Genomic DNA, 25,187 nt, shown 5'->3' with positions numbered 1-25,187 from the left:
TCTCAAATTTTGCTACAAGTGCACGCATTCTTTCGAAAAAGAGACATGTTTACTCGGTAAATTAGAAACCGCTATCATTCCACCGACATACTATAAGTCATCGTTGCGATTATTTGTCATACCTTTGATTTTATGTAGCATTTTATTTGCGTATAATAATCGCTCTTGTACGGGAGCGATGCGAATAAAGTTGCCTGGGGAAAATTTGTATGGACGTAATGGGTAAGTGTAACATATAAAATGCAACTCTATATTTAGTTATACTTAATTTTAAGTATATTATTTTTGCGTACAATATGATATGCATCTTTTTGAAAAAGAAATAGACATTTCCATTTAATGTCTTTCGTAATGTCATCTGAAAAGGAAAGAAGAGATAACATATTTGTAAACAAATCGATGTACAAATCTAATTTGATATCTTGCAAACTATATTAACACGTTATTCACATTATGCTCGTATTGCTAAGATTTGACAACAAAAATTGTAACGTCTTTATTTTATTTATTATCTGTATTCATCTTTATTTTATTCATTATCATTACATATCCAAATTTGAAGTAATTGCTATATATAAAAGTGTTAAAAAAATTGCATAACATTGAGCAACGTGTTAAGGTTTATACAAAGTGCTTCCTCTTTATATAATTTAATCTTTCTGTAATTGTCCGTTAGCAAAATCCATTAGCTAATTTTTAGGAGAAAATGTATATTGACAATACAAGTTCATTTCAGGAAACTATAATCCATATTAAATTTCAGGATAAAATTCTTTATAATTTTATATGCATTTTAAAATGTATATGTATATGTATTGTGTTTTTAATTTTTCAAATTTTCCGTGCATTATACGACACATAAAATTATAAATAAAAATTTTATTCTGAATTCTAATACAAATTATGGTCTGTCTAAAATGATTTTTATTTGTCAATATATATATTTTTCTATTTATAGTATTCAAAACATGAAACTTTATTTTAGAAGTTTTGCACTTAATTAATGGCAATTGCTAGTATTTTTAAACTGTTCCAAATGTTAAGCATTGCCATCTTAATCTGCAAGAATGGAAGCATAAAAGAGCTAACTATTTAAAAAAAATTTCTGCTTCCAAATTGTGTTATAAAATTTATTAGAAATATTGAGATAAAATATTAATATTTTGCGATTTATATTGTAATAAAAATATCTTCTCTCTCCGCGATTGCAAGAAAAGACACTTGTTTTTAATACAACATGTGATTGTTATTCACTAAAAGAGAAGACAAAACGTCCATTTGTGAATGACTCAGTGTATAGTAACTCAATAATTTTGCTCAAAATCTAGAATTATAACGCTCAGTGGAATTATAATGCTCAAACTGTATAGCGTCACAGTTAGAATTTATATGTACTGATATAGAAAATGTTTTAACATTTTTAATATTTAACATTTTTCTATTTTTTTCTATAATTATATATAAAAGGATATAGATAAAAAAATTATATAAATAAGTTATAACAAATATTATCTAGTCACATTGTGATAAAAAGGTCAAAGTCAAGTTTTATATATTTAATTGTCATTTGGACTGTGATATCGATATATGCACGTATACGAAAAAGTCTTATTATTAGATATTTTTCTAAACTTAATAATTTATATAATAATAAATCCTTTAGTTGTACGTTTATGTCAGAAGAACAGCACTCAATGCTATTGCATTGCGACATGTATATTAGAAATAATGATAGAGATCGTCAAGATTGATGTAAACAATTTTTGTATAAATTAATTCATATAGAATATACATGTCCATATTTAAATGTCTACAGAGACTTTGCTGTAAGTATATACAGATCTGACACGAAAGTATATGCAAGTATATGAAAGTATATTATAGTTTCAATATATGTCCAGTATTATGTTAAATTTCGAAAATCAGATTGATGTATCTTGAATGGCCGAGATTTTGAGTTTTTTCTTTGCTAAAAAAAGAATAGTTTGCAAAATTACAAGATTTAAGAACTAGCTTTGCAATCTTTTCTAGTGTGTATAATTGATCACCTATGAAGTTGTATTTACACGTTACGTGTGTAATTGTAATATGTATTTCAATAACGTCAAATAAGGTAAGTGATAAGACAAATAATGTAATATTCATGTAAATCTGATGTACACTTATCTTTTCTATTTCTCACGAAACTTGATAAGCGGCGTCAGAGATGGAGAATATTCTGTTTTATATATTGTACACGCATATCTGATAAATCTGTACATGAGATGCCATAATCAATCGTTGCAATTGTGATGATATTACAAATATTACAAATTATCTTAAAATATGATATTATAAAAGTGATACATTTCAATAACAAACAGTAGTAAAAGCAGTAAAATCGAAAAATGTGTGCTCTACCAGACTGATAAAATAATAATTCTGTATTACATAGCTTTTGTCCTGTCTTACAGTCTGTATGACACTCTTCTGTATTGTCCAATTTCCGGCTGTGATAACGAATGTATCGAAATAATAAATCCAAGTATTTGCGTTTGATAGAAAAGAGAACAATATTTTTATTAGATAGGTGATAAATAATAAATTCAAGTACGTCCGAAGAGAGCTTTATTTTAAGAGGAAATGTACACGATGCGTGTGACTTCTCTATTTAACTCGTATTTACAGTAGTTATTGATGAAGATTGCATCTAGTAAGTTTTCTTTCTATCATACAATTTACATGATAGGCGTGACCGCAACGGAAGACCGCGATTCCGCTGTCACCTAATAGAATTGGCGTTTGTAAAGACAACGTGCAGCCTGGACACGTTAACGATTTAAGCTGATGACGCATACCCCAATGATGAGCACCTGTACCGAACACATTTCTATCTATCGGTCGCCTTAAGTCTTTTTCAAGAGCCTTTGCCAGTTGATCGCGTATCTGTGACAAGAAAAACAATATTTATTATTTTCTTATTTTTAACATTCACTATCTATATATTTGCGTCCTATCTTGTGAAGGGAAAAAGATTTCTTCAAATTGCTTAAGAATACAAAATGAATTTCTTGATCAGTCTAATTGTTCGTTATTCATCGCAGGATGATCTTAATACTTTTTGTTCGAAATTATTTGAAAACAAATATAGGATTATTTTATATAGAGTATTTTCTATCAACAATTTCTTTTACAAAAAGATATTGAAAAGAAATAATCTGTTATATGATTCATAGTGTATATCAAAGTAAAGTGAAAATCTGAACAATATCTTAATTTGATAAATGACAAACTAATGTTGCCTAATTATTTTTACAGAAGTGATAATAAGATTACCTGTGGTGAGCATATTGTACCAAATTCCGATGATAATTGATTAGTTTTACTAAAATTAATCGACTTCTTCACGCCTTGACGATATAGCATTTTTGTAAATATGATCGACTGGAATATACTGTAATAAAAATAATGCATTAACAACAATACTTAGCCGTAAACTTTTTACTCAAAATTACTTCTTTTACATACATATAAAACATTTGACAATAACTATATTTTATATATTATTTTGAATTTTTTATTATTCTCTTTACTTAATTGTCAAAGAATTTTCATTTCGTATAACAATATTCGTTATTAAAAAAATTACAATTAACCACTATGTGATTTTATACGTCACTCTATTTTACATTATTCGATAATAAGAGAGTTTTATTATAAATGAAAAAATAATGAATATAAATAATTATAATTATATTCGCTGTCTATGAAGACTTCGCTCTTGAATTTTTAAATTAGTATATATTAATATTCGAATATTACTTCTATATACTAATAAAATAACAAAATAATTGTTCAAATATAATAATAATCTAATATTTCTTATTAATGAGATAGGGCTATTTTGTTATCACGTTGTAGAAAGTTCGGAAGAATATAGATCTTTTTCCTCAACACTCAAAAGGTTTTCCAATACCTTCTGTCCAAATTAACATTCGGTACCATGTTCTCCAACTTAATTAAAAACGCCATAGCCTCATCTGGTCCCTTTTTCTGCATAATCTCTCTGGTAATCCCACTCCAATCTATCAGCATGTCGTATTCGGGTTTCTTCAAAGGCATCGCGCAAAACAGGCAAGTGCCGTTCTCGATCTCGCTCAGACATGTAATCACGCAATTCCATTGTTGCTCATTTAATGCTGGCAGAAGAAACGACAATACAACATTGTCTCTAGTTTGAAGGCACTGTCTCAGCAAATCATCCAGCGCGTTACATCGTTCGATGCGAATGTTCAGGTACTCGCGCCACATGAAAGGTACCTTGTCGCAAATATTGTTACACTCTTGTGGCAAATTGTTCGCGTATCTCTTGATCAAGGACTCGCCCACCGCCAAAAACTTGGGCTCTACAGTCTTATCGATCGGGTAGGGATAACCGCAGTTACATCTAGCGTAAGCTGGCGCGTTAATCTCGATAAAGGCTCTTGCGAGATGACGCATAACATAATCGTTGTCGATGGAATTTATTAACTGCACGGAAATGTTTTCCAGCAACGTATTATAATAATGCAATTCCGCAGCGCGGGTGACCTCATAAATGAAATTCTGAAGCCCAGACGAGTCTCGATAGGAATCTTTGACAGTTCTCATCCTTTTATCCGTCTCTAAAATAATCTCCTCAAGTTCCTTTTCTGACATGCTAGATTTGATGCTATTTGCCAGATCGTAGACCGACTGTAAGTCGGACTGCACTCTGTGTGTAATGTTTTCTTGCAAGTCTGCTTTCTGATCGTCGTCTTTGATGGCTAATGCTTTGCTATCGTACCTCGAATCAACTATGTCTTTCGAAGTTATTTCGAAAGTATTTTCTTGTGCGAGATTTTCTTCCCGTTCTTTTCCAGATCCTATTTGTATTTCGGACGAGTCATCGCTGGAGATCTCAGAAGATTGCAACAAGGACATCGTTTCGCAGTCGTAAGCCTTTCTATCCGCGAATCTATCGTTTTCAGAATGCACAACTACAATTCCGGAATCCAATTTAGCCGGCTTGTTATTGTCGCTGACTTGCAAAAGCGTTATTAAGGGTCGCAGCAACACCGACACTCTTTCATCCAGCGACAGGTTTTCTACCTTAAACAACTCAATGATCTCTTTAGTGCCGATGGCTTTCAATAATTGTGACTTATATACAAAACACGCGTTCAGACACTCTCTATATTGCTCGCTGTAATACAGCCATAGGATCAGGCTATCGAGTGGCGATAATGTCACGCAATGAAATTCGCTATCACAGGTCATCAGGTAGATCCGATCATCCACGATCGCCGTCATGCTGATGTTCGTGTACTCATTGCTCCACAGCAGCATGCTCGCGCTCGTGGGATCGATAATGTACAGGCCGCTAGTAGTGTAGGAAAATAAATACTTGCGTGCGAGTACGAACAAGTGCGAGAAGTTGACAGACTGCGGCGGCCACTCGCGCTCCGTCTCTTCCCTCTGACTAGATTCTAAGGTACTATCTGACCGAAATATTGCTACCGGAGAAACGGCCAAAGCCTCTTTGAACTGATGCGTCTTCACAACGATCCCGTCGGCCGATACTTCCCATAATCTCGAACCGGGCCGAGCGCAAAAGATCTTCGAATGATTCTCGCCCAAGATGTTGCTATCACTGTCGGAGATCAAATTAAACGCTCCCCGTGTGTTATTGATGTTCCTCTCCTCTTTCTGAGTATTTAAAGTAGTATCCTCGTGCGTATAGAAACACGCACCAAACTCTCCGTTCCGCGGTTTATTGCCTATCTGTTTGTATTGCTCTCGCATCGTATCGCAGACGTAGCAACGTGCTAACGTGGAGACTAGTAACAGAGGCGAGAAAAAATTTAATTGCACAATGCTGGAATCCAGATTCATCAGAATGCAGGCTGGAGTTTGAAATATGCCATTGACCTAATCACATAAAAAAAAGAAAAATTACATATTATATATATATATATATATATATATATACAAATTCTATTGCATTATGAATATATTTATTATATATCATTTTGGCCTATTGCATTAAATATTATGATTTATGAAAATAATTATATAATTTATGAAAATATTAATTTTGTTGTCGATTGCACGTTATAAATTTCACTTACTGTGAATATGGACAGTACCATGACGGAAACTCTGCCTATCGCATCTCCTACGTATATCTCGGTACTGCTATTATTCCAGCAGATACAAGTGACTTGTTCATACATGTGTTCCATGGATACCGACATCAATTGCGGAGTGGATTTCAGTGAGACTAGACAAACGGTACCGCGAGTCGTTGCTAAGGCTACAGTCTTTTCATCAGGTGATATCGCCACACGCGAGACCACACCCTCCTTGCAGAGAAAAAAGAGTAATGTTAACAAATAAATCATGTATATGATTTACAAGCAGTATATATACATCCGTTTAGTAATAATTATTCAATCAAGATTATATTCCTAATTATATACTGAGAAAAATAACATCTTTGTATTTAATATAGTTACAAATGAATTGTCATTTACCGATAAGGGTATTATTTGAAGAAATGAACATGGCTCTCTGGAGAATAAGTAAATGCTGCCGCTGGTTGAGCCCAATATAATATAGCTTGCTGAAGCGTTGAAACATGTATACTGCAATTATAAAAATACAATAGCATTATACAACCAATGAAGAATTTGGAAGAGAAAAATTTTTGATGAGAGAATCTTTCGAAATGTATTTTAAGAGAACATCTCTGCTGCGACAGACGAAAGTTATGCAATAATGCTATAAATAAACAAATATAATAATAACTTATATAGATACAAGACAATGTATCATAAGATATAAATGATAATATGATTTATTTTTCTAATTACAAACACACATGGAAGAATTTTGAAATATTGAAATTGAAAACGTATCATTAGGATTGTTTATTATTATTTTCTAGAAGTGAGTGGCTCGAAGTAAGCCGCGTGACGTTTTTGACAGATTTGACAGGTGTATTGTGTACGCCCACTCGCGTATTTCGTCAGGTTAACCTCGTCGCTTTGCCTAAGCGTGTTAGAAAAATGCGCATACTTTGCCACACGAATCTCAGCCAAGCCGTACCTTTATTCGCTGCGTCGAATTGATCGGTTTATACAAGATCGAGTTGATTTCCTCACGTTCCGATAGGACATAAGGAAGATCCGATGCAGCGGGATACATCGTCCAGCATTTTCTGTTGCTCCGAGTGACTGACGCGCACACGCGCAACCAGCACGCAGCTGAGCGATTGGACAGGATTGTATCAAGTCGGATCGTTGCCCCAGATCCGATATTCGTATAATAATAATAATAAATCTAATAATAATAATGTTATCGAAACAATAACATATAGTAATAAAATATATAAAATATATTCATATGGAAAAATGTGTTGTTGTGCAGCTTCTTAAAGAGTATGTGTGACACTTTACTCATATTTATCGACATTCCTATTTATATTTGCTTTTATGTAGACGAAGTTTTCTCTAACTTAAAACTTAAATCTAATGTGACTAGAGGATTACAAAGTTTTATATAATGTATTATATTTAATGTTAGTTTAGCAAATTCTTAATTTGTATAAAAGAATAATGAGAATATATTGAAATATAATGCGAATTTATTTATAATAAAAAAATTAATTAGTTAATTAAATTCTATAGAACGTTTTATAAACATCAAAAATCGAACTTTATTAACAAAAATCATGTTAACTTTTTCTGCCATGATGTAGCTATGACAAAATGATATCATTTTAACTCGATGTGTTATTTGGGTATATAAATAATATATTTTACTTATTCACATAAATTGAATGAATGATTGTATTAAATATAAAAAAATATTGTTTTATAATGTATTAATATTAATTAATTATAAATTATTGATAGAATTTATTTTATATGAATTTTATTTATGTTATATGAAAGAAAAAGTATTGACATTGAAATATTACTCAAGAGAATTTTTACATATTTAAATATTTAAAAAACTAGCACTTACATATGCAAATTAAAAAAGAAATTTATCAAAGCGTAAATAAATTATAAATTTACAATTATAAATTTTATGCAATTTTAATAGCTATAAAATTAGATAAATTTAACTCAGAAAGAGGTAATTTACCTAGATCAAATAGAGACAGAATTCATTTACCAAGAAATAAGCCACCATAATACCACTAAATAGAAAATCAAACATAGGATAGAAGACAGCTATATGTTCACTTCAATACAGAAAACAGTCTAAGATGTTCTTTTAGTTGAAAAATTTTAAAATTTGGCTTGACGAAATAGATATAAAACAAATTAATTTCCACGAATTGTTTGCATAAATTTTACGAACTGTTAGCATGACTTTTATACATTGTTAGTTTTTGTAACTTTAAGTCTGTGATAATTTATGAAATTAATCTATTATTAATCTAATTAATCTAAATTAATCTATTATTAATTAAAAATAAATTATTAAGAATATTAAAATTATATTAAAATAATATTAAACGTAATTAATTGACGAAAAACAATGAAGCGTTATTAATTTTATCGGTATATAGAAATGATTGTTAGAAAACTTGACTAATTTTATCAAAATTAAATTATATTTATTTTTTAATATCTAATTTATTCTCAACTAATTCTATCAAAATGTCTATATTATTGTAAGAAATTATATATACTTTTTTATTTTCTAACTCACATAATTTACATAAGCAATCACCATCATATGCTCGCAATGATAGTGTTTAATTTAAGCTTTAGCTATTTAATTTAATACATATTTATTATCAGCCATTTTAGTTTAGAAAATAAGAAAAAGAGGATAACTTTACCGTGGAATATCCTTTATCAATATTATTCTTAGCGATGCGAATCTTTTTTATTTGGTCATGCTAAAATATCATGTCGAGAACGAGATGGAAAGCAATAGAGCATCTAATTGAAAGAAACATAGCGATTGTCGAGTGAAAAATGTTTAAATTAATATATCATGAAACATTGATATTAACTCGTAGAAAGTAGTTGCCTCATCGGAAGATTAAATGTCGAATCGATGAATCTAATCGATGAATGTAGTAGAAGAGTTACGCACCTGTCGCACGTGGCCGGCTTAGAAATCCCATAACGAAACATCGACATTTTATTTCGAAATGATGTATATCGTCAAAGAAGATATTGCATAAATATTTGTCATGTTAAATTGCTTAATCATTAATTAAGATGCCGTTCAATATGTCGTTTTTCATTATTATATTAAAATGTACCGCCGCGTCGTGTGATAACATACAAATACAAAATTGATTCAATTTTAAAATTTTTATAAAAGTGATTAGTGCTCAAAACAAAGAGAAAATAAAAATTTCTGTAATATATGTTATGTTAAGAAAAATACAAGTACGTAAAAAATATATTTCTAAGTAATGAATCTTTAGATAATTGCATTTTTTTAAGTACTTAATTGATTTCTTCAATTACTGTGTAATTATCTTAAAGAACTCTTTTTCAAAGTTGATTGCAGTTCAAAATAGCAAAAATGCAAATTAAAATGTTATTAAATGCAATTTAATTTTTATTAATAATATAATTGCTCGTCATTGAAATTATTTAAACAAAAGTTACACAATACTAAAATATTTTTGAAATGATTTCTCTTTTGATGAACTTTATTTTTTTTATTTGCACTTTATTTTTTTACGATTGTTGTCGTCTTGTGAAATTACGCAAATGTTTGCCAAATCAAATAGTTATACTTCTCCAATTATTATAAGGATGTATTTCCTGTTCTCATGTTGTTTTAGATAAGTGCTTAATCAGATAACCGAAAGTAAGTGTATGCGTGTACATTGTAATTAACGATCTTACCCCATTTGAATCTTAAGCGAGATTTAATCAAAACAGGTTTCGCGATAGATATTTTACATGTTTATCGAAGGAAAAAAGACTTATCCTTGAAAATCAATGTTATTCATTGATAAATGTCTAATAAATGATGAATAAAAAGTTAATAACTTTTGAACCAATTAATTATATATAATTTAGATGCATAAGAAAAATAGGCGTAGTTAATAACGTAAAATATACCTAATAAACAAATGAAATGTTTATTGTTAATTTTTTTATTTTAATAGATCTGACCGAACAATGCCATATTGCGAAATGCTGTTAGTATGCATGTAGAAAGAACGATAGAGTGAATTCTGTTGTCTGAATTTATGTTTGTTCAATTGTCTTATATAATAATTTGTCGAAACTTTACAAGGTACGATCTTTATAAAAAGTTTGAAAAATCTATATCTGATTGTGAGTTTTATTTTGCATTCGTCATTTGATCATTTCTTAGCGTTACTTAATTTTGTCAGCTTTATCTTACATTTTGTTTGCACTGTATTTTTAAAGCTTTTAAAATTTTTTAGAACTTAAAAAAACTTACATATTCACAAATTTTATTATTTTATTATTTTTTATTGTAACTTGTAGGATCACAATCGTGGCGCACATAGCTATTGTTTTTTATTAAATATACAGCAAATCGATAAAAATAATATATTTTAAACAATAGAGGTACACAGGATAAGATTTTTTTAATCCTTTTATTACAATTTTTCTGTTGGTTTCAGAAGAAGATATTGAAAAGATGTTACGACGCAACTTAAAATGTTTCAATCACGATCGCTAGAATATCGCTAGGACAGATCGTGACTTAAGCCAAATTCATTTAAGATTCGGGTCATTTTATGCTGGAGGGAGAATTCTTCAGTGGGGGGTACTCACACCATAGATCGCACGACCTTCTTCTTCGCTCGCGGTACACATCGTTTTCAGTAACGGTGCATCTATGAGATATAACGTTAGTTGCATCCTTTGTTCTCACTACGACAGTTTTTACTATATGTATGAGTGCGAATCGCCGTCAACCAACGAAAATACCAAAATCGTGAGAAACAAATTCAGACGATGTTATCCTTCAGCTTAATGAGGTATACATATAAAAAAATTTGCAAACATAGAAATTAATTAGAATTAATTAAGTATGGAATTAATTAAATATCACGCTAATTAAATTTTAATTTTAAACTTCAAAATTTGCTTAACTAAAAGAAGTTTAAGACGACAATTTCTTCTTCGGACAAAGAGATCTCAATGCGCGAGAGAAAATGTTTCTCGTTCGCGAAAGAGTTCGAACTTTCCATCAATTTTCTTAAACTAATTATCTATTATTACCTCTCAAAATATTTCATAGGGCTTGATTCGAAATATAATTGTTAAATAATCCTAATTATTATAAAATAATAAAAATGAATATGGTTGTTCTGAATAGTAAAGAAAAATCTTTGTAATGAATTGTTCAATTGAATTCAGTTTTTTCTGGATATATGATACTTTTAATCTATAGTTGTTTAAAAATCTTTGAAAAAAGTATTTTCAAATTTTCCGATTTATTTATTAGCTAAATGCTCGAGATAAATTATGCCCGAATTTTTACGCTTTCTCGTTACATTTTATTGAGTCACGCGCATATTTTCATATAATTACATTCATCTTTTTCGACATTGTCTTCCAACAGACTTGTACTCATCAATATTTTATTCCAAATATGCATAAGATAATTACACGATATTATAAAATAAATTTCTTCTCGTTTTCTTTTTCTCTCTCTCGTGTAGCAAAACTTATTCCTTTCTCACTTAAAAGAAAGAGAGACGCGTTTGAATTTCCATGTTACAATCTAGTCAGTGAAAATAAGTTTTCGTGGCTCAAGTCTGGGCGATCAAAGCGTAGGAATTCGAGAAGAATTAGAATCTTACAAAGTACAATGGTGAACAACAGTATCTATATGCAAAAGCACAAATACAAAGTAAAGCACAGATAATTAATGAGAGAAGCAATAAAAATTAAATGTCTTCTTTCGCGTCGTCATATCGTTATGATCTTCTTTAATTTCTATTTCTTCTATTGTGTTTCGTTAATTTAAGTTTCGCCGTATGGTATTATCTCGATGAAGAAATATTGTGAAATTAAAGGGAGGATCGGTTGTAGAATGAAATGGCCGTTACGAATCTGCGAGATGCGACGCCATCCGTTGCAACTCTACGAGTCGTTCCTTCAAAGGGTTGTTCTCCGGGCTTTCTGCAGCGAGACAATCACATCCGAATGCCCTCATGTATCTTCGTCTCCGAGAGTCGCATCTTCGTTTGTTAAACCATACGACGAGGTGCCGGGACCGCGGCCGATACCGATTTTGGGCAACGCCTGGCGCCTGTTGCCATTGATCGGCCAATATCAGATTTCCGATGTCGGGAAGATTTCGCAAATGTTTTACGACGAGTATGGGAAAATCGTGAGGCTGGGCGGTCTGATGGGTCGACCCGATTTGCTCTTCGTCTACGACGCTGACGAGATCGAAAAGGTGTACCGCCAAGAGGGTCCTACGCCCTTCAGACCTGCCATGCCGTGTTTGGTGCACTACAAGAGTGTCGTACGCAAGGATTTCTTCGGCGATTTGCCCGGGGTCGTTGGCGTGTAGGTGAACCATAATTATTGGCAATCAATTTCGCCTTAATTAATATTTATGAAAAATAAATGATTTTGAGTATCTTAAAAAATTTAGGGCCAGATCTAAAAATAATTTTGCTTGACCATCAAGATAATTATGTAACACGCTTGAACATGATGACATAATGTTATAAAATTTTTTCATACTTCAGCAACTAATTTGAAAGTCAAATAATTGTTTTGACAGCAAACTTAATTTTAGATCCAAATTTTTAGATTTTTAGCAAAATTATTCTTACTACGTTAAAATAGAGATTATATATAAAAAAATACTAAAAATTCTTGTTGATCTAATATTCTTAGTTAAATCACAGTAAAATATCTTAAAAGTAATTTTACTTTAATTTTCTTTTAAAATATTTCAAAATTATTTATTTTTAAATAAATTTAAAATATTTATGTAAAAGTGAATTTATATAGAATTAAAAACGAACGAAAAAAAATTCGGTGGGGCGAAAAGGAGATTGAGGACAAGAAACTTGATACGACTTTCAGTTTTCGTGACCTTGTCCTCGACTTTGTATTATGCCCATTACATCTCAATGAAGAAAAAAACATGGACGAAAGAAACAGGTTTTATTTGCTTTATTCGTTTATTCTCTACTCATCGCACACTAATTTCTTTCATTAGACATGGCGAGGCATGGAAAGATTTTCGTACACGTGTTCAAAAACCTGTTCTCCAACCGAAAACTGTGCGAAAATACATAACACCGATCGAGGTGGTTACGGAGGATTTCATAAGAAGGTAAAAGAGAATGGGAAATAAATCTAACATGTACATATTACTGATTATTGCGATATCTCTGATGGGTTGTAGAATCGAGGAGATTACAAACGACGACGGCGAACTGCCCGGCGATTTCGATAACGAGATACATAAATGGGCACTGGAATGTTAGTTTTTATCTTATCTAAAGTATTATCTGCTTATTTTATGTAAAATATCAATAACAAGATTGCACACGCAAAACGTTTTCTCCATACTAATGGATGGATACTTTAAATTTGAAGGCATTCTGCTTTCTGAAGGCTAACTTGTCTCCAGTATCGAATGTTATTTTAAATTATTAAGTCGATCGAAATATGAGTTTAAAAAACATTAATTTACTTTACTTTTCCTTTCATCTTCATTATCCTTTTATTAACATAATTGTGTTACTACAAAGACACTTAGTTAGATTAAAGCTTTATAATCTAAAGTAATATCAATGAGTTCTCCAATAAATTTTAAATTATTAAGAACAATAAATTTTAAATTATTAAGAATTCTATATTAATTAAATGTTAACAAAAAGCAATTGCCGACAAATATTAAAGTAGATGATTTAGAAAGCAAGCTTTGTATACCTAACCATTTCTATACCTAAGCAAAGTCATCACAAAATTAAACTTCAAATATATGTTTTAGAAACCAAAATTAGAAAAGGAAAGCTATTTGAAATTAATACATAAATGAAAATAAAATTGAAATTGCTTTTTTTCTTCTACATCATTTATCTATCATGGAATCTTTTATATATGCATGAAGCATAATTGATGAGTTGTGATCACTTTCTATCTGTTTATATATAATAAAATTGAAATTGCTTTTTTTCTTCTACATCATTTGTCTATCATGGAACCTTTTATATATGCATGAAGTATATAATTGATGAGTTGTGATTACTTTCTATCTGTTTTTTACATCAATATACGGTGTTTAGCTTCTAACATTTAACAAGATTCTTGCGTATAAGAGCACGATTTATTTCATAGAGAATGGGAGAGGCAAATGATTTGTATCTATTAGAATTCTTGCCGAGAAGAGAATCCATTCCGACTTTCGCATTCCCACTATTAGGACGCACAATGACGCTCGCGATAGCATTTACTACGTGCGATGAATTATACATTTGTCGATTGAACAGGTATCGGTCGTGTCGCACTCGATGTTAGACTCGGATGCTTAGGCGAAACATTGTCATCGGATTCTGAACCGCAAAAAATCATCGACGCCGCCAAGTTCGCCCTGAGAAATGTCGCTTCACTGGAACTTAAAGCCCCATACTGGAGATACATCCCGACACCTCTCTGGAGCCGTTACGTACGCAATATGAATTATTTTATTGAGTAAGTTTTTAGAAAGGATAAGTAAACTAAACTCTGTTAAAAAAAGAGAGGAAGAATAATAAGAAAAAAATTGTTAAAAACTCGCATCAGATAACATAAGATAAGATAACAACAATTTTTAATTTTTAAAACAGAGGACTATATAGTTTAATCAGAGCTTTTTATATGAAAGGCTGTTTAATCGGGGCCCCAGTGCAAGGAGAGTTGCAGCTCCTCTATACAGCCCTGAGTTTGATAGTTGTTTGACCTTTTTTCTTTTTTATCTTCAACTATTGTAATTTTCTCCTGCTTCCGGGATTGGAAATAAATGATCGAGAAAATGAAAAAATAAATTCTTTATTTACATATAATTTTAATTTTTAATATTACTAATCTAATGGCTTGACGTTCTTTCTCTCTTGTCCAATCGTTGAAATTTCTACAAAGCGAAATCGAAGAAGAAAAAACTGGGAAATAAATGAATTCCTTATTTGAGATCTAGAAAAGCGTAAGCGATTTCTTTTCTGCTCTTTTCGATATTTTATTAGATCACTTAACGTAGATTACGTTTGGAAATAGAAAGTTGTTACGGAAAATCACGGAACGGAAAAAGATTCATTTTAGAGCCATTAGCTAATTTCGTAATACCTAATTAAAAGCTCAGTGTTACAAAAACTTTTTTCCATCTTAATTTAATTCACAGCTACTTTCATACTTTCAACAACTCATTCTCGAAACTCAACATATGATTGATGAGTGTGTAACAATATTTTATCTTAGGATATGCATGAAGTACATTGACGCTGCGATTGTCAGGCTTAAGAATAAAAAAGCTGTGGATGAAAGCGACTTGTCGCTGGTAGAACGAATTTTGGCCAAAGAAACAGATCCTAAAATAGCTTACATTTTTGCTCTCGATCTGATATTGGTCGGCATTGACACGGCAAGTCTCACAATATTGTAATTTATTATTTAAAAAAATTATATTATAAATAATACTTTTTAAAATTAATTGTTAATTTAACTTAGTCTTAACGCAATTTTTAATTAATAGTAAATTAATCATATAATTTTTAATGTAAGTGATTTGATTTTACAGGCCATTAACTTTAACTTAATTTAGTTAAAAAGAAAGATTTGATTTATCTAACCTTGGCATTTAAACAAAGTATGTTACATATGTGTGACATATATTCCAGATATCAATGGCAGTATGTTCAATATTATATCAATTAGCAACTAGACCGGAAGAGCAGGAGAAGATATATCAAGAATTGCTGCAGATACTGCCAGATCCATCCATTTCTCTCACAACGAGCCATTTAGATCAAGCGGTCTATATGAAAGCCTTTATTCGGGAAGTGTTTAGGTAATACTACGATATAAATATCGTAAAACAATCATTTCCGAAACAGTTAACTTTTACATGTATCGATAACAGTTCGATCTTATTATCTTATTATTATCTCTCTCGTTATCTTTATTAAGTAAAAAAACCCCATGTTTGTTGTTTCAGAGTGTACTCTACCGTTATCGGAAACGGTAGAACATTGCAGAATGACACTGTCATTTGCGGTTACAAAATTCCAAAAGGAGTATGTAGCATATCTTATTTATACTTATCTTTACCGCTTATTCGTTTCTATAAAAATTATTTTATTTGTTTGACATTCGATTTTTTGCAACTAAGCAAGAATTGTCTGAGATGTTTCTTTTAACATAATTGCCCTTGCACACTTTATGAATAAAATTTTGTGATTTATATACAATTTCATTTTTAATAAAATTACATTGTTAATATTATAAATTATTTTTGTTAATAGCAAACGTTTATATATATATATTAGAAATAATTAATCTAACTAAAATTAATATGATTCTAGGTTCAAGTCGTCTTTCCAACGCTTGTCACTGGTAATATGGAAGAATATATTACGGACGCAAAAACGTTCAAACCTGCGAGATGGCTCAAAGATTTTGATAACGAGAAGTTGCATCCATTTGCATCACTACCATACGGTTATGGAGCACGAATGTGCTTGGGTAGACGATTTGCAGATCTCGAAATGCAAGTGCTCCTCGCGAAGGTGCAGTATTTTACATATTTTTTTTTTAATGTAAACAACATGACGAAAATAATATTATAGAATCTTATTTAATAGAAAACATTTAATATTTTAAAATTCTTAAATACTTTTATTTCTTTATTTTTTATTTATCAATATAGTTTTATTCTTAAATCTAATTGTCATAACGATTTATTTTCAATTATTTTCAGCTTTTGAGATCGTACAAATTGGAATATCATTATGAGCCGCTGAAATACAAAGTTACATTCATGTACGCGCCCGATGGAGAACTCAAATTTAAAGTTATAAAAAGATAGCATTCTGCAAGTCATATAATATAATAGTAAAATAATTTGAAATCAGCTAAGATAAAGAAAGTATCTCTAAGTTTAAATATTAATACTGATAAAAAATTATATTTGCTACATCATAATTTATAATTTTATATTTTATGGAAAATATAATTCTATTTTATAGATATAAATCTGTTTCATGTATAAAAATATTTATAAATGCGATTAATATACAACATGTATAATGTAATTATTTAATTGTGTATAAAGTATATTTTAGACAAATATCGATAAATTATGCAACATTACATCATTACATCATATACATATAAAAGTAAGCTTAGACATAATACAAATAATACAAATAATTTCGATTACGTTCTATACTACACTCTTTTCTGAAAAAGTAGAAGCACTAATTATTATCTCTCGATAAATCTCAGCTTCAATGGTCCTTTCGGTGTATACATTGGATTAATGTAATACTCCAATTTTTCATGGTGATATTCTATTTTATAAAACTGAAGAATCTGAAACATAAAGAGAAGGTTTTTAAAATAGGCTTATATTATTAGTTGAATTTAATTGCAAATTTTGTTACATTCACTCTCTCTTATTATTTGCGTCTTAACAATCAAACGTGCAAAATTGTAAAATTTTACATTAGCCTGGAATATAAAATTTTCTTAAGACCATAAATTTATTGTTCAAATTCTTGGAATAACGAGGTCAAAATCTTTAAAAAGATGAAATTAGCAAGAAACGTTTTTCAATCAAGGTGGAGAAAGTTCTCCAATGCGATACGAGAATAATAAAACGACAAAATAACGTTTTGTTACCATCAATAACTACGAGAATAATCGTAGGAAAATTATCGTAACAAGTACATTGCAAAATTGCAGCTACAAAATGCGTCGCGTATGTTTATTTCTATGACAACAAGATGTAATCGCAGAATTGCGTTTTACCACAAATAGCTCTTTGTATTTACGACATACCGAAAGCGTAACGTAATTATTTTTGCTATAGCATGTCACATAATAAAAGTAAAGAAAATATAATAATTAAAGAAATAGTTATGTTAAATAAAATGTAAATCATGTGAATTGTACAAGTCCGATTTTAAGTTTATCAGAAAAAATTACTCGTTAAAATTGAATGTTATGTCATAGAATACTTTACATTTTTGGCAGATCCGAGACTCGGCGAAAATGAGTCGGTGATCTAAATTGGCAAAAGCGAAATGTACCGCGAGACTTGTTTGTCTAAACCGTAGACTTAACGTATCTGTGACAATTGAAGGTTGCCTCTCACCTTGCTAATGACGATAATCATCTCGAGCTCGGCAAATCGTCGTCCCAGACACATTCGCCTGCCGTAACCGAAAGGAAGCGAAGCGAATGCGTGACGGACTCCGTCTTCATGCAACCATCGTTCCGGAAGGAATTCGTGACTTTGTGGAAAATATTTTTCCAGGTTGCTAATTACGTAGTGTTGAAATATCACTTGCACCTGAAAATAATTAATATTTTTCATTACGCTATATTTTTTTATTACCTGTGCATCCCTATAAACTTAGTACTTAGTATTAAAAAAAATTATTTTAAATGATTTTAATTATATATAAGTAATAATTAATTGCCATTGATACATTAACATATTGTTTTAATAACTGATACATTGAAATTTGTAAAAAAATTTTTTCTTACTCCTTTTGGTATGCGGTAACCGCCGATTACAGTATCCGAAGACATGCATCGCCCATTGCCTAAGACAACTGGATACATTCTAATTAAAACAACGGAAACAATTTATAAAATAATAAGTTGTAAAATACAGCGATAATTATTATCGCGAGAATATGAATTATTTATAAATAGCAATTTGCTGCAAAACAATAGATTCAAGTATGTATGTGTTAATCTTCTCAATCTCTTGAGAACCGAACCTTAGAGTTTCTTTAATACACGCCCTCAAATACTTTAAATTGTCGATGTTTGTCGCCTCGAGAGGCGCGTCTCTTTGTGGAAGTATATTGCAGATTTCATCATATGCCAAAGCCTGTTTCTCCGGATGTAGCGCCAGCTGATAAAGCACCGAGGCTACTGAAGTTGACGTCTGCAAATAATTCGAATTCTACAACACTGTGCGAATCATTTAAGAGGGAAAATATTTACCGTGTCAACGCCAACCAAAAACAAATCTAAAGCAAGGATGGAGGCTACTTTTGCATCGTCCTCACGAGCTAGAACCCTCTCCAACAGAGATAATTCTTTTTTCGAGGTCACATTGTTCTTAGCTCTTAACAAAGCGGCGGTGGTATATTTTGATATAGTACTAAAATATATCAATATAAATCAAAATGTACTAAAATATATCAAAGTGCCATATATGCATGTGTCTATATATTAAATAGTTATATTAATATATACTAAATTATTATTTCTAATTATATTAATATAAATATTAACATGACTAAATGCATACAAAACATTTAAAAACATTTATAATTATAATATAATTATAATATAATATAATATAATATAATATAATATAATAATTACGTTAGCAAGCACTAATTTACGTATTGTAAATTTTAAAGAGCTAAAGAAAAGAAATCAAGAATATTTTTCAATATATGTAAAATGCAGAATAATAGATTTATCTTCTTTAATAATAAATTGAGCTTTTACCTCACAATGATATCCAAAGAATTTACGTATTGCTTCCACCTGGGTGTGTTAAAGAGTTTCCAAAAAGGCATCTTCAGTTCGAGTACAGGTACATTTTTGAAAAACGTGATCAATGCGTTTATGAGCTTTTGCGTTTCGGCGTCCGCATCGTCGTCCAAGCAACCTAAACGCACGTCTAACGCAACTCGTGCAATAGCTGTCGATAGCAATAAATTATTATTAATTAGATACATTTCTTTACATTCATGCATTCGTACATCTGAAAATCTCTACAAGACTTACTTTTATTGTATAAAAATTATCAGTTCTTCCAAGAATTTTGAGAAGACTTTTTATTTAAAAAATGCGAAAAAGTACATTTGTATATTAATCTTTTTTTAGCTTATAATTTTGATTTACAAATCTCTTTCATTATAATTCGATGATTTTATCTCTCGAAACTTTCTCAATGTTTTTTAAAGAGAAACTTTTCCTGCCGTATCAATTTCGAGGAAAACTTGATATTTTTATAGAAGCCAACTTTGCTTATTTTTTTCATCGCTTTTTACTTACATTCTAAAGACCATTTGTGCATTTCATTGAGAAAGTCGTCGGGTACCTCGAGTTTTTGATCCCGTATCTTTGCTATCCTACAAAACAATGAGAAGATAAATTGCTTTGTGGTGACGCGAAGTTAAGTGGGCGGGCAAATCGGCGAAAGTTAGGCGAGGAAACTCGAAAAAGGTCAAGTGTTATTTGTCTAATAACTAACTCTAAGACGTCAGCACTAAAGATAATAAAATCGAGGCGAACCTGCGAAGGAATGCCATGCTGGCTTCTTCGATCGCGCTGATATACATTCGCGCGATTCGCGGCTGCAGCATCACCTGCTGCACTTTACTTCGGAAATTGTACCAACTCTCACCGTGGCTGAAACGTAAAGAGAAAAGAGGAATGAAGCTATAATAAAGACTACTGTCATCTGCCAAATGGAATTCGACATTTCATCCTGGGAGCGTTAAAATGATGAATATTAGAAACTTAACAACACTTGCAAAATAAAAGTGTTAGACAAATAAATAAAACGTCTCAGCTTTTAATTCTTCTTTTCTTTTTTTTAAAGAAAAAAATTATATTTTATAAACATTTTTAAACATTTTTAAATGTCACATACAAATAAAAAACAAGAAATAATATAAAGGATAATAGGTTTCTGAATAATAATTTATCTTTCTCGCTCGTTTTTTGGAAGAATATATAATATCTTGAATAAAACTAAAAATATTATTTTACGTTATATACTTGGAAAATATATTTATTTAATTATTTTCTGGAATATTTTAATCTTTCTTTTAATATTATAAGAGAAGAAAAAATTTTGTAAATTTAAAATGATATGGCTTACACGGCGATAACACCGGGGTTATCCTTAAAAAAATCCTTTCGCAGTACATGCTTGTAATAATCAAGCGATGGCATAGAGGGTCGATGAGGCATCTTTTCTTCTCGCCGGAAGATCCGTTCGATTTCATTTGCATCGTATACAAATACCATGTCAGGTCTGCCTAAAAGACCTTCTATCTTTACAATGTTACCATATTGAGCATGCAGTCGTTTTGATATTTTGTCTATTGCCTGTATCTCAAAGTTTCCTGAAAATGATTTTTAATTATATTAAAAAATTTTTAATTGTAATAATACAAATTTTTATAAAAAAATTTCGATTGTAAAATATATATGTACATCTTTTAATGTTTGATGAATATACTACTTATTTACTTTAAATTCTAAATGAAAAACGTTTACCAATCAAATATTTATTTTGCAAAGTCAATAACATTTACGGCGCAATCCATTAACTACCAGTTTTGTTAAAGTTATGTAAATAGATCGATATTTACAGAATTTAAAGCAAACGGATTTACTGGTTTTAAAAAAAAAACCAAGATAATTAAATATATAACTTGAGAAAATGACTTTATTCCTGTTTGTTGAATAACTCATTTCTAAAAAGAGGGAAAGTCTGAAGAAATAATGTTAAAAAAATGTATATATATATATATATATATATATATATATATATATATATATATATTATTATATGTAGCATTCTTTTTCGGTAAAGTTATGTTAAAAATTAAAAGTTAAAGTTAACATATTTTAGAAAATATCTAGTTGAAGATAAAAATTAATTTACTTAAAATTGAAATTTATTTAAAACTAAATTAAAAGTTATTAATTTCCTAATCATATTATTTAGCCTGTAGCTAATTAATCCAACCTTGATAACATGTGACTTGCCGATTCTTTTTTTCATCGTTTTTTTTTCTTTGAGTATAAGGCAAATGGAAATCACTGCATTATACTTCTTAAATAGACAAATATGACGAGAATTAAATTAAGAGAGTTGAACCATGCAATGAATTACGTAAACAGAAAAATATGCTTTTGAAAAATATATTATTGAGAAATTCGATTATTGACTGCAAGCGATAACAGATCATATGCACACGATAACGAACGTGCTAATATCTTTTCTCTTTTTCGCCCCCTCTTCCTTTTATTAGTAGATTCTTTTCAAAATTATATTATACATATTTTAGGACAAATATTGACGCTTTCACTTTTTATCTTTACTATTTATTTATTTCTTTCTTGAAACTTTAAGTAATTCAATTTCCGTAGAAAATCACAAACGGAAATCGCAACAATAATTGTCAACGAAAGAATTTACGATGTTTGCGAAAAATGTATGGCACCTATGTAAGGTAGAAATCGCCAGGTGTTGCCCAACAGAGGTATTGGCTTAGGTCCAGGAATTTTCGAATATGGACGATATCGCAATAAATTCCGTTCCTCAATATCCATGGTTAGCGTGTCTAATGCTCTATCGCTCTTTGTATCGATTCTGACGAATCGACGCAACAGTTCCCTCGCATGTTGCCTCAACGTGGTCATTTGTGGCCTGCGCAATAGAAATACTTGTAAAATAGCTACTTTTATCTAGGATAATAATATTCATCGCATGATATCGCATGGAATCGTAATTATCATATCACAAACATTATTGTCGAGAAAGTCAGTTCCAGTTTTAGCATAAAGTTCGGAAAAAATGTTTAAAAAATAAATTAGAGAATTAGAGATAGATGTCGGAGAAGGAAGAAATTAATTTTCTTCTGCTATAATAAAATTAACATTTATTTATTTTTATAACATGCATAAATTGTATGAATTCTTCTATCTATCGTTATTATCCTTTCGAAAATATTACAGACATTCTTAGGAAGAATATTTTTTTTATATTTCATTTGTATTTTTTATTTTCACATTTTGTTTATTTTATTGTAACTTATACAGAAATAATTATGTGCAATATAGATTTTATTCGAGAAAAAGGCAGTTGCATTGATTTAAAATTATTCGTTGCAACAATCACTTGAATGAAAATTAAAAAAATTTGCAAGCAAATTTTGCACCGACAAATGACTTTACATGTGAGTAATACATGATATAAGAGTGAAATGCGATGCAATAATCTTTACGCGGAAATATGTCTTCGTTATTATTGGGTATATCTAAGCGTAAAGTATTAATTTCAAGCACTTTCGCATAGGCGGATAATAATTGAATCGAGTCTAGGCCACAACTCAAGCAGAGACTTGTATTTCAAGTTTCTGACTTCATTGCATAAATATTTCTTATATTATTTTTAAAGTTGCATACATTAACAAATCTCTCTATTCCGCATATATTGATTTTAACGTCTCCTAAGTAAGCTAAGCGAACATTTTTATATCCATAGTTGTATCGATAATGATACAAGATTATTAATGGAATTCTTATATCATTTTTCATTCTAAAGTAGTGATATTTTTAATTAGGCTCAAAAATATTTTAAATATATAATTTATGTAAAAAGATACACAGATTATGAAAAGATACACAGATGAATGAAATTTATATTAAAAACAATGCTATGTTAGTTATTATATAGTTATATATAGTAATAATAATTAACACATATTTGTTAATAAAAGTTGGAAAAATTAGTTCGTATTTACAATTCAATGTAAGTAAAAGATGAGATCAGAAATGAATAAAAAAGAACTGAAAAATACGAAAAATATGAGTAACATTTGTTTCAAGAGAAATTGCGAAATTGGTAAATCATTAACTGTGAAATTCGCAATTTGTACTTACAATGCATTCGCTGATGACCATAGATTGTCAACTTTCCCAAAGTCGCAATTGCAATTTGGGCGGTCAACCAACCGGTTTTAACGGACCAGTTAATAATGAAAGTCACGAAAACATATTCGCGGTGTTTCATCGAAACATATTGAGAATAATAGATACATTTTAATTGCATGCTCTAGATATAATTCTTGTTTCAGAAAAAAAGTTTTACTATTTCAAGAGAGAAATACACAGCATGTGGACAATTGTTTTTGCACACATTGCATATTTTATTATATATACAAATGTTATTAATATTTTTCAATAGAATTGTTAATTTTTTTATACAATATTTATATATTTTATATTATTCCTATAATTATATGTATAATAAAATAAACTGACAAAAAATTGTTTACAAGATATTTTATAAGATATTTTATTTTGATATATCTTTTAATATAAAATACGAAAAAAATATTTATTTCTTAAAATATTTATTTTTAATAGTTTTTTAAATAGTTTTTATGCTCGGAATGTTGAAAAAAATTGACCTACATATAGACAACACAAGGCTAAAATTAGAATGTAGGACGTTTTTAGCAAGTTAACACAAAGTCCAAAATCAGAATGTAGGACGTTTTTATCTTTTCCTGATTTGGGATTTTATTTGAAAACGTAAAAAGGCATAATTTATGTATGGAAATGTATTACTACATGCGATAAACTGTATATTTTTTAAATTTTATATAAAATACTTCATAAATATGCAATGCATGTACATTTGAGTACATATGAGTGATATATTATTATATTTCTTGATAAAAATATAACAATAGAAAACTTTCTTTCAGAATGGAAAATTAATTTTTCTTTTCTTTAAGCAAAGAATGTTTTATTAAATAATATAATGTGTTACCAAATTTGAGAATTATACAACAAATTTAAATTTTATAAATAATGCTGATTTAAAGATATAATCATATGCATTCAAACTACAAACGATTATACATTTACAAGTAGTTTAAAATCAATATAAAAGACCTTACCTATCAGAACACGTTGTACACACTAAAAAAACCGCGATCTGACTGATGCTTATGTTGCCTTGCTTCGCGCTAAAACGAATATCGAAAGGTTTGACAGAAAACCGCTCACGAGTGGGAGAGCGAATATAAGAAGGGAAAGTACTTATGGGAACTAACCTTGTATTATAGATACAACATTAAAAAAAAAGAATAAATAATGTTGCGCAACTATTTTATGCCAACAGAATAATTTAACAAAGATCAAGGTTAAAAAGTATCA

General features: G+C 29.9%; 3 protein-coding genes across 4 annotated transcripts; 1 reads left to right on the top strand and 2 right to left on the bottom strand.

The window, feature by feature from the left end:
* Positions 1–2,590: 2,590 nt before the first annotated feature.
* Positions 2,591–7,262, bottom strand: pink (WD40 repeat domain-containing protein pink). The gene is made up of 6 exons (XM_011649688.3): positions 7,108–7,262; positions 6,534–6,644; positions 6,129–6,362; positions 3,956–5,928; positions 3,316–3,433; positions 2,591–2,925 (listed from the first exon to the last, which is right to left on the bottom strand). The coding sequence occupies exons 1-6, from the start codon at positions 7,204–7,206 to the stop codon at positions 2,671–2,673; spliced, it is 2,790 nt and encodes a 929-aa protein (XP_011647990.2). The 5' UTR covers positions 7,207–7,262; the 3' UTR covers positions 2,591–2,670.
* A 143-nt stretch (positions 7,263–7,405) lies between these two features.
* Positions 7,406–17,316, top strand: Cyp301a1 (Probable cytochrome P450 301a1, mitochondrial). 2 transcript variants are annotated; one of them, XM_011649687.3, is made up of 10 exons: positions 7,406–11,002; positions 12,063–12,545; positions 13,210–13,326; positions 13,399–13,475; positions 14,489–14,690; positions 15,450–15,612; positions 15,869–16,038; positions 16,186–16,264; positions 16,553–16,756; positions 16,948–17,316. In XM_011649687.3, the coding sequence occupies exons 1-10, from the start codon at positions 10,980–10,982 to the stop codon at positions 17,053–17,055; spliced, it is 1,626 nt and encodes a 541-aa protein (XP_011647989.2). In that variant the 5' UTR covers positions 7,406–10,979; the 3' UTR covers positions 17,056–17,316. The 2 variants fall into 2 exon arrangements, with proteins under 2 accessions (XP_011647989.2, XP_088939198.1); XM_089083072.1 differs by having other exon boundaries at positions 12,047–12,545.
* On the bottom strand, positions 17,257–25,118 carry LOC105434090 (putative cytochrome P450 49a1). The gene is made up of 11 exons (XM_011649686.2): positions 24,929–25,118; positions 22,463–22,668; positions 21,109–21,355; positions 20,517–20,633; positions 20,277–20,353; positions 19,725–19,920; positions 19,209–19,368; positions 18,980–19,149; positions 18,741–18,819; positions 18,346–18,543; positions 17,257–17,561 (listed from the first exon to the last, which is right to left on the bottom strand). Exons 2-11 carry the CDS (start codon positions 22,659–22,661, stop codon positions 17,454–17,456), a joined length of 1,551 nt encoding a protein of 516 aa, XP_011647988.1. The 5' UTR covers positions 22,662–22,668; positions 24,929–25,118; the 3' UTR covers positions 17,257–17,453.
* Positions 25,119–25,187: the final 69 nt, after the last annotated feature.

The sequence above is a fragment of the Pogonomyrmex barbatus genome, unplaced genomic scaffold, assembly GCF_055798465.1.
Source record: "Pogonomyrmex barbatus isolate J1 unplaced genomic scaffold, ASM5579846v1 scaffold7, whole genome shotgun sequence".
Classification (NCBI taxonomy): domain Eukaryota; kingdom Metazoa; phylum Arthropoda; class Insecta; order Hymenoptera; family Formicidae; genus Pogonomyrmex; species Pogonomyrmex barbatus.
This window is presented reverse-complemented; position numbering and strand designations above follow the sequence as displayed.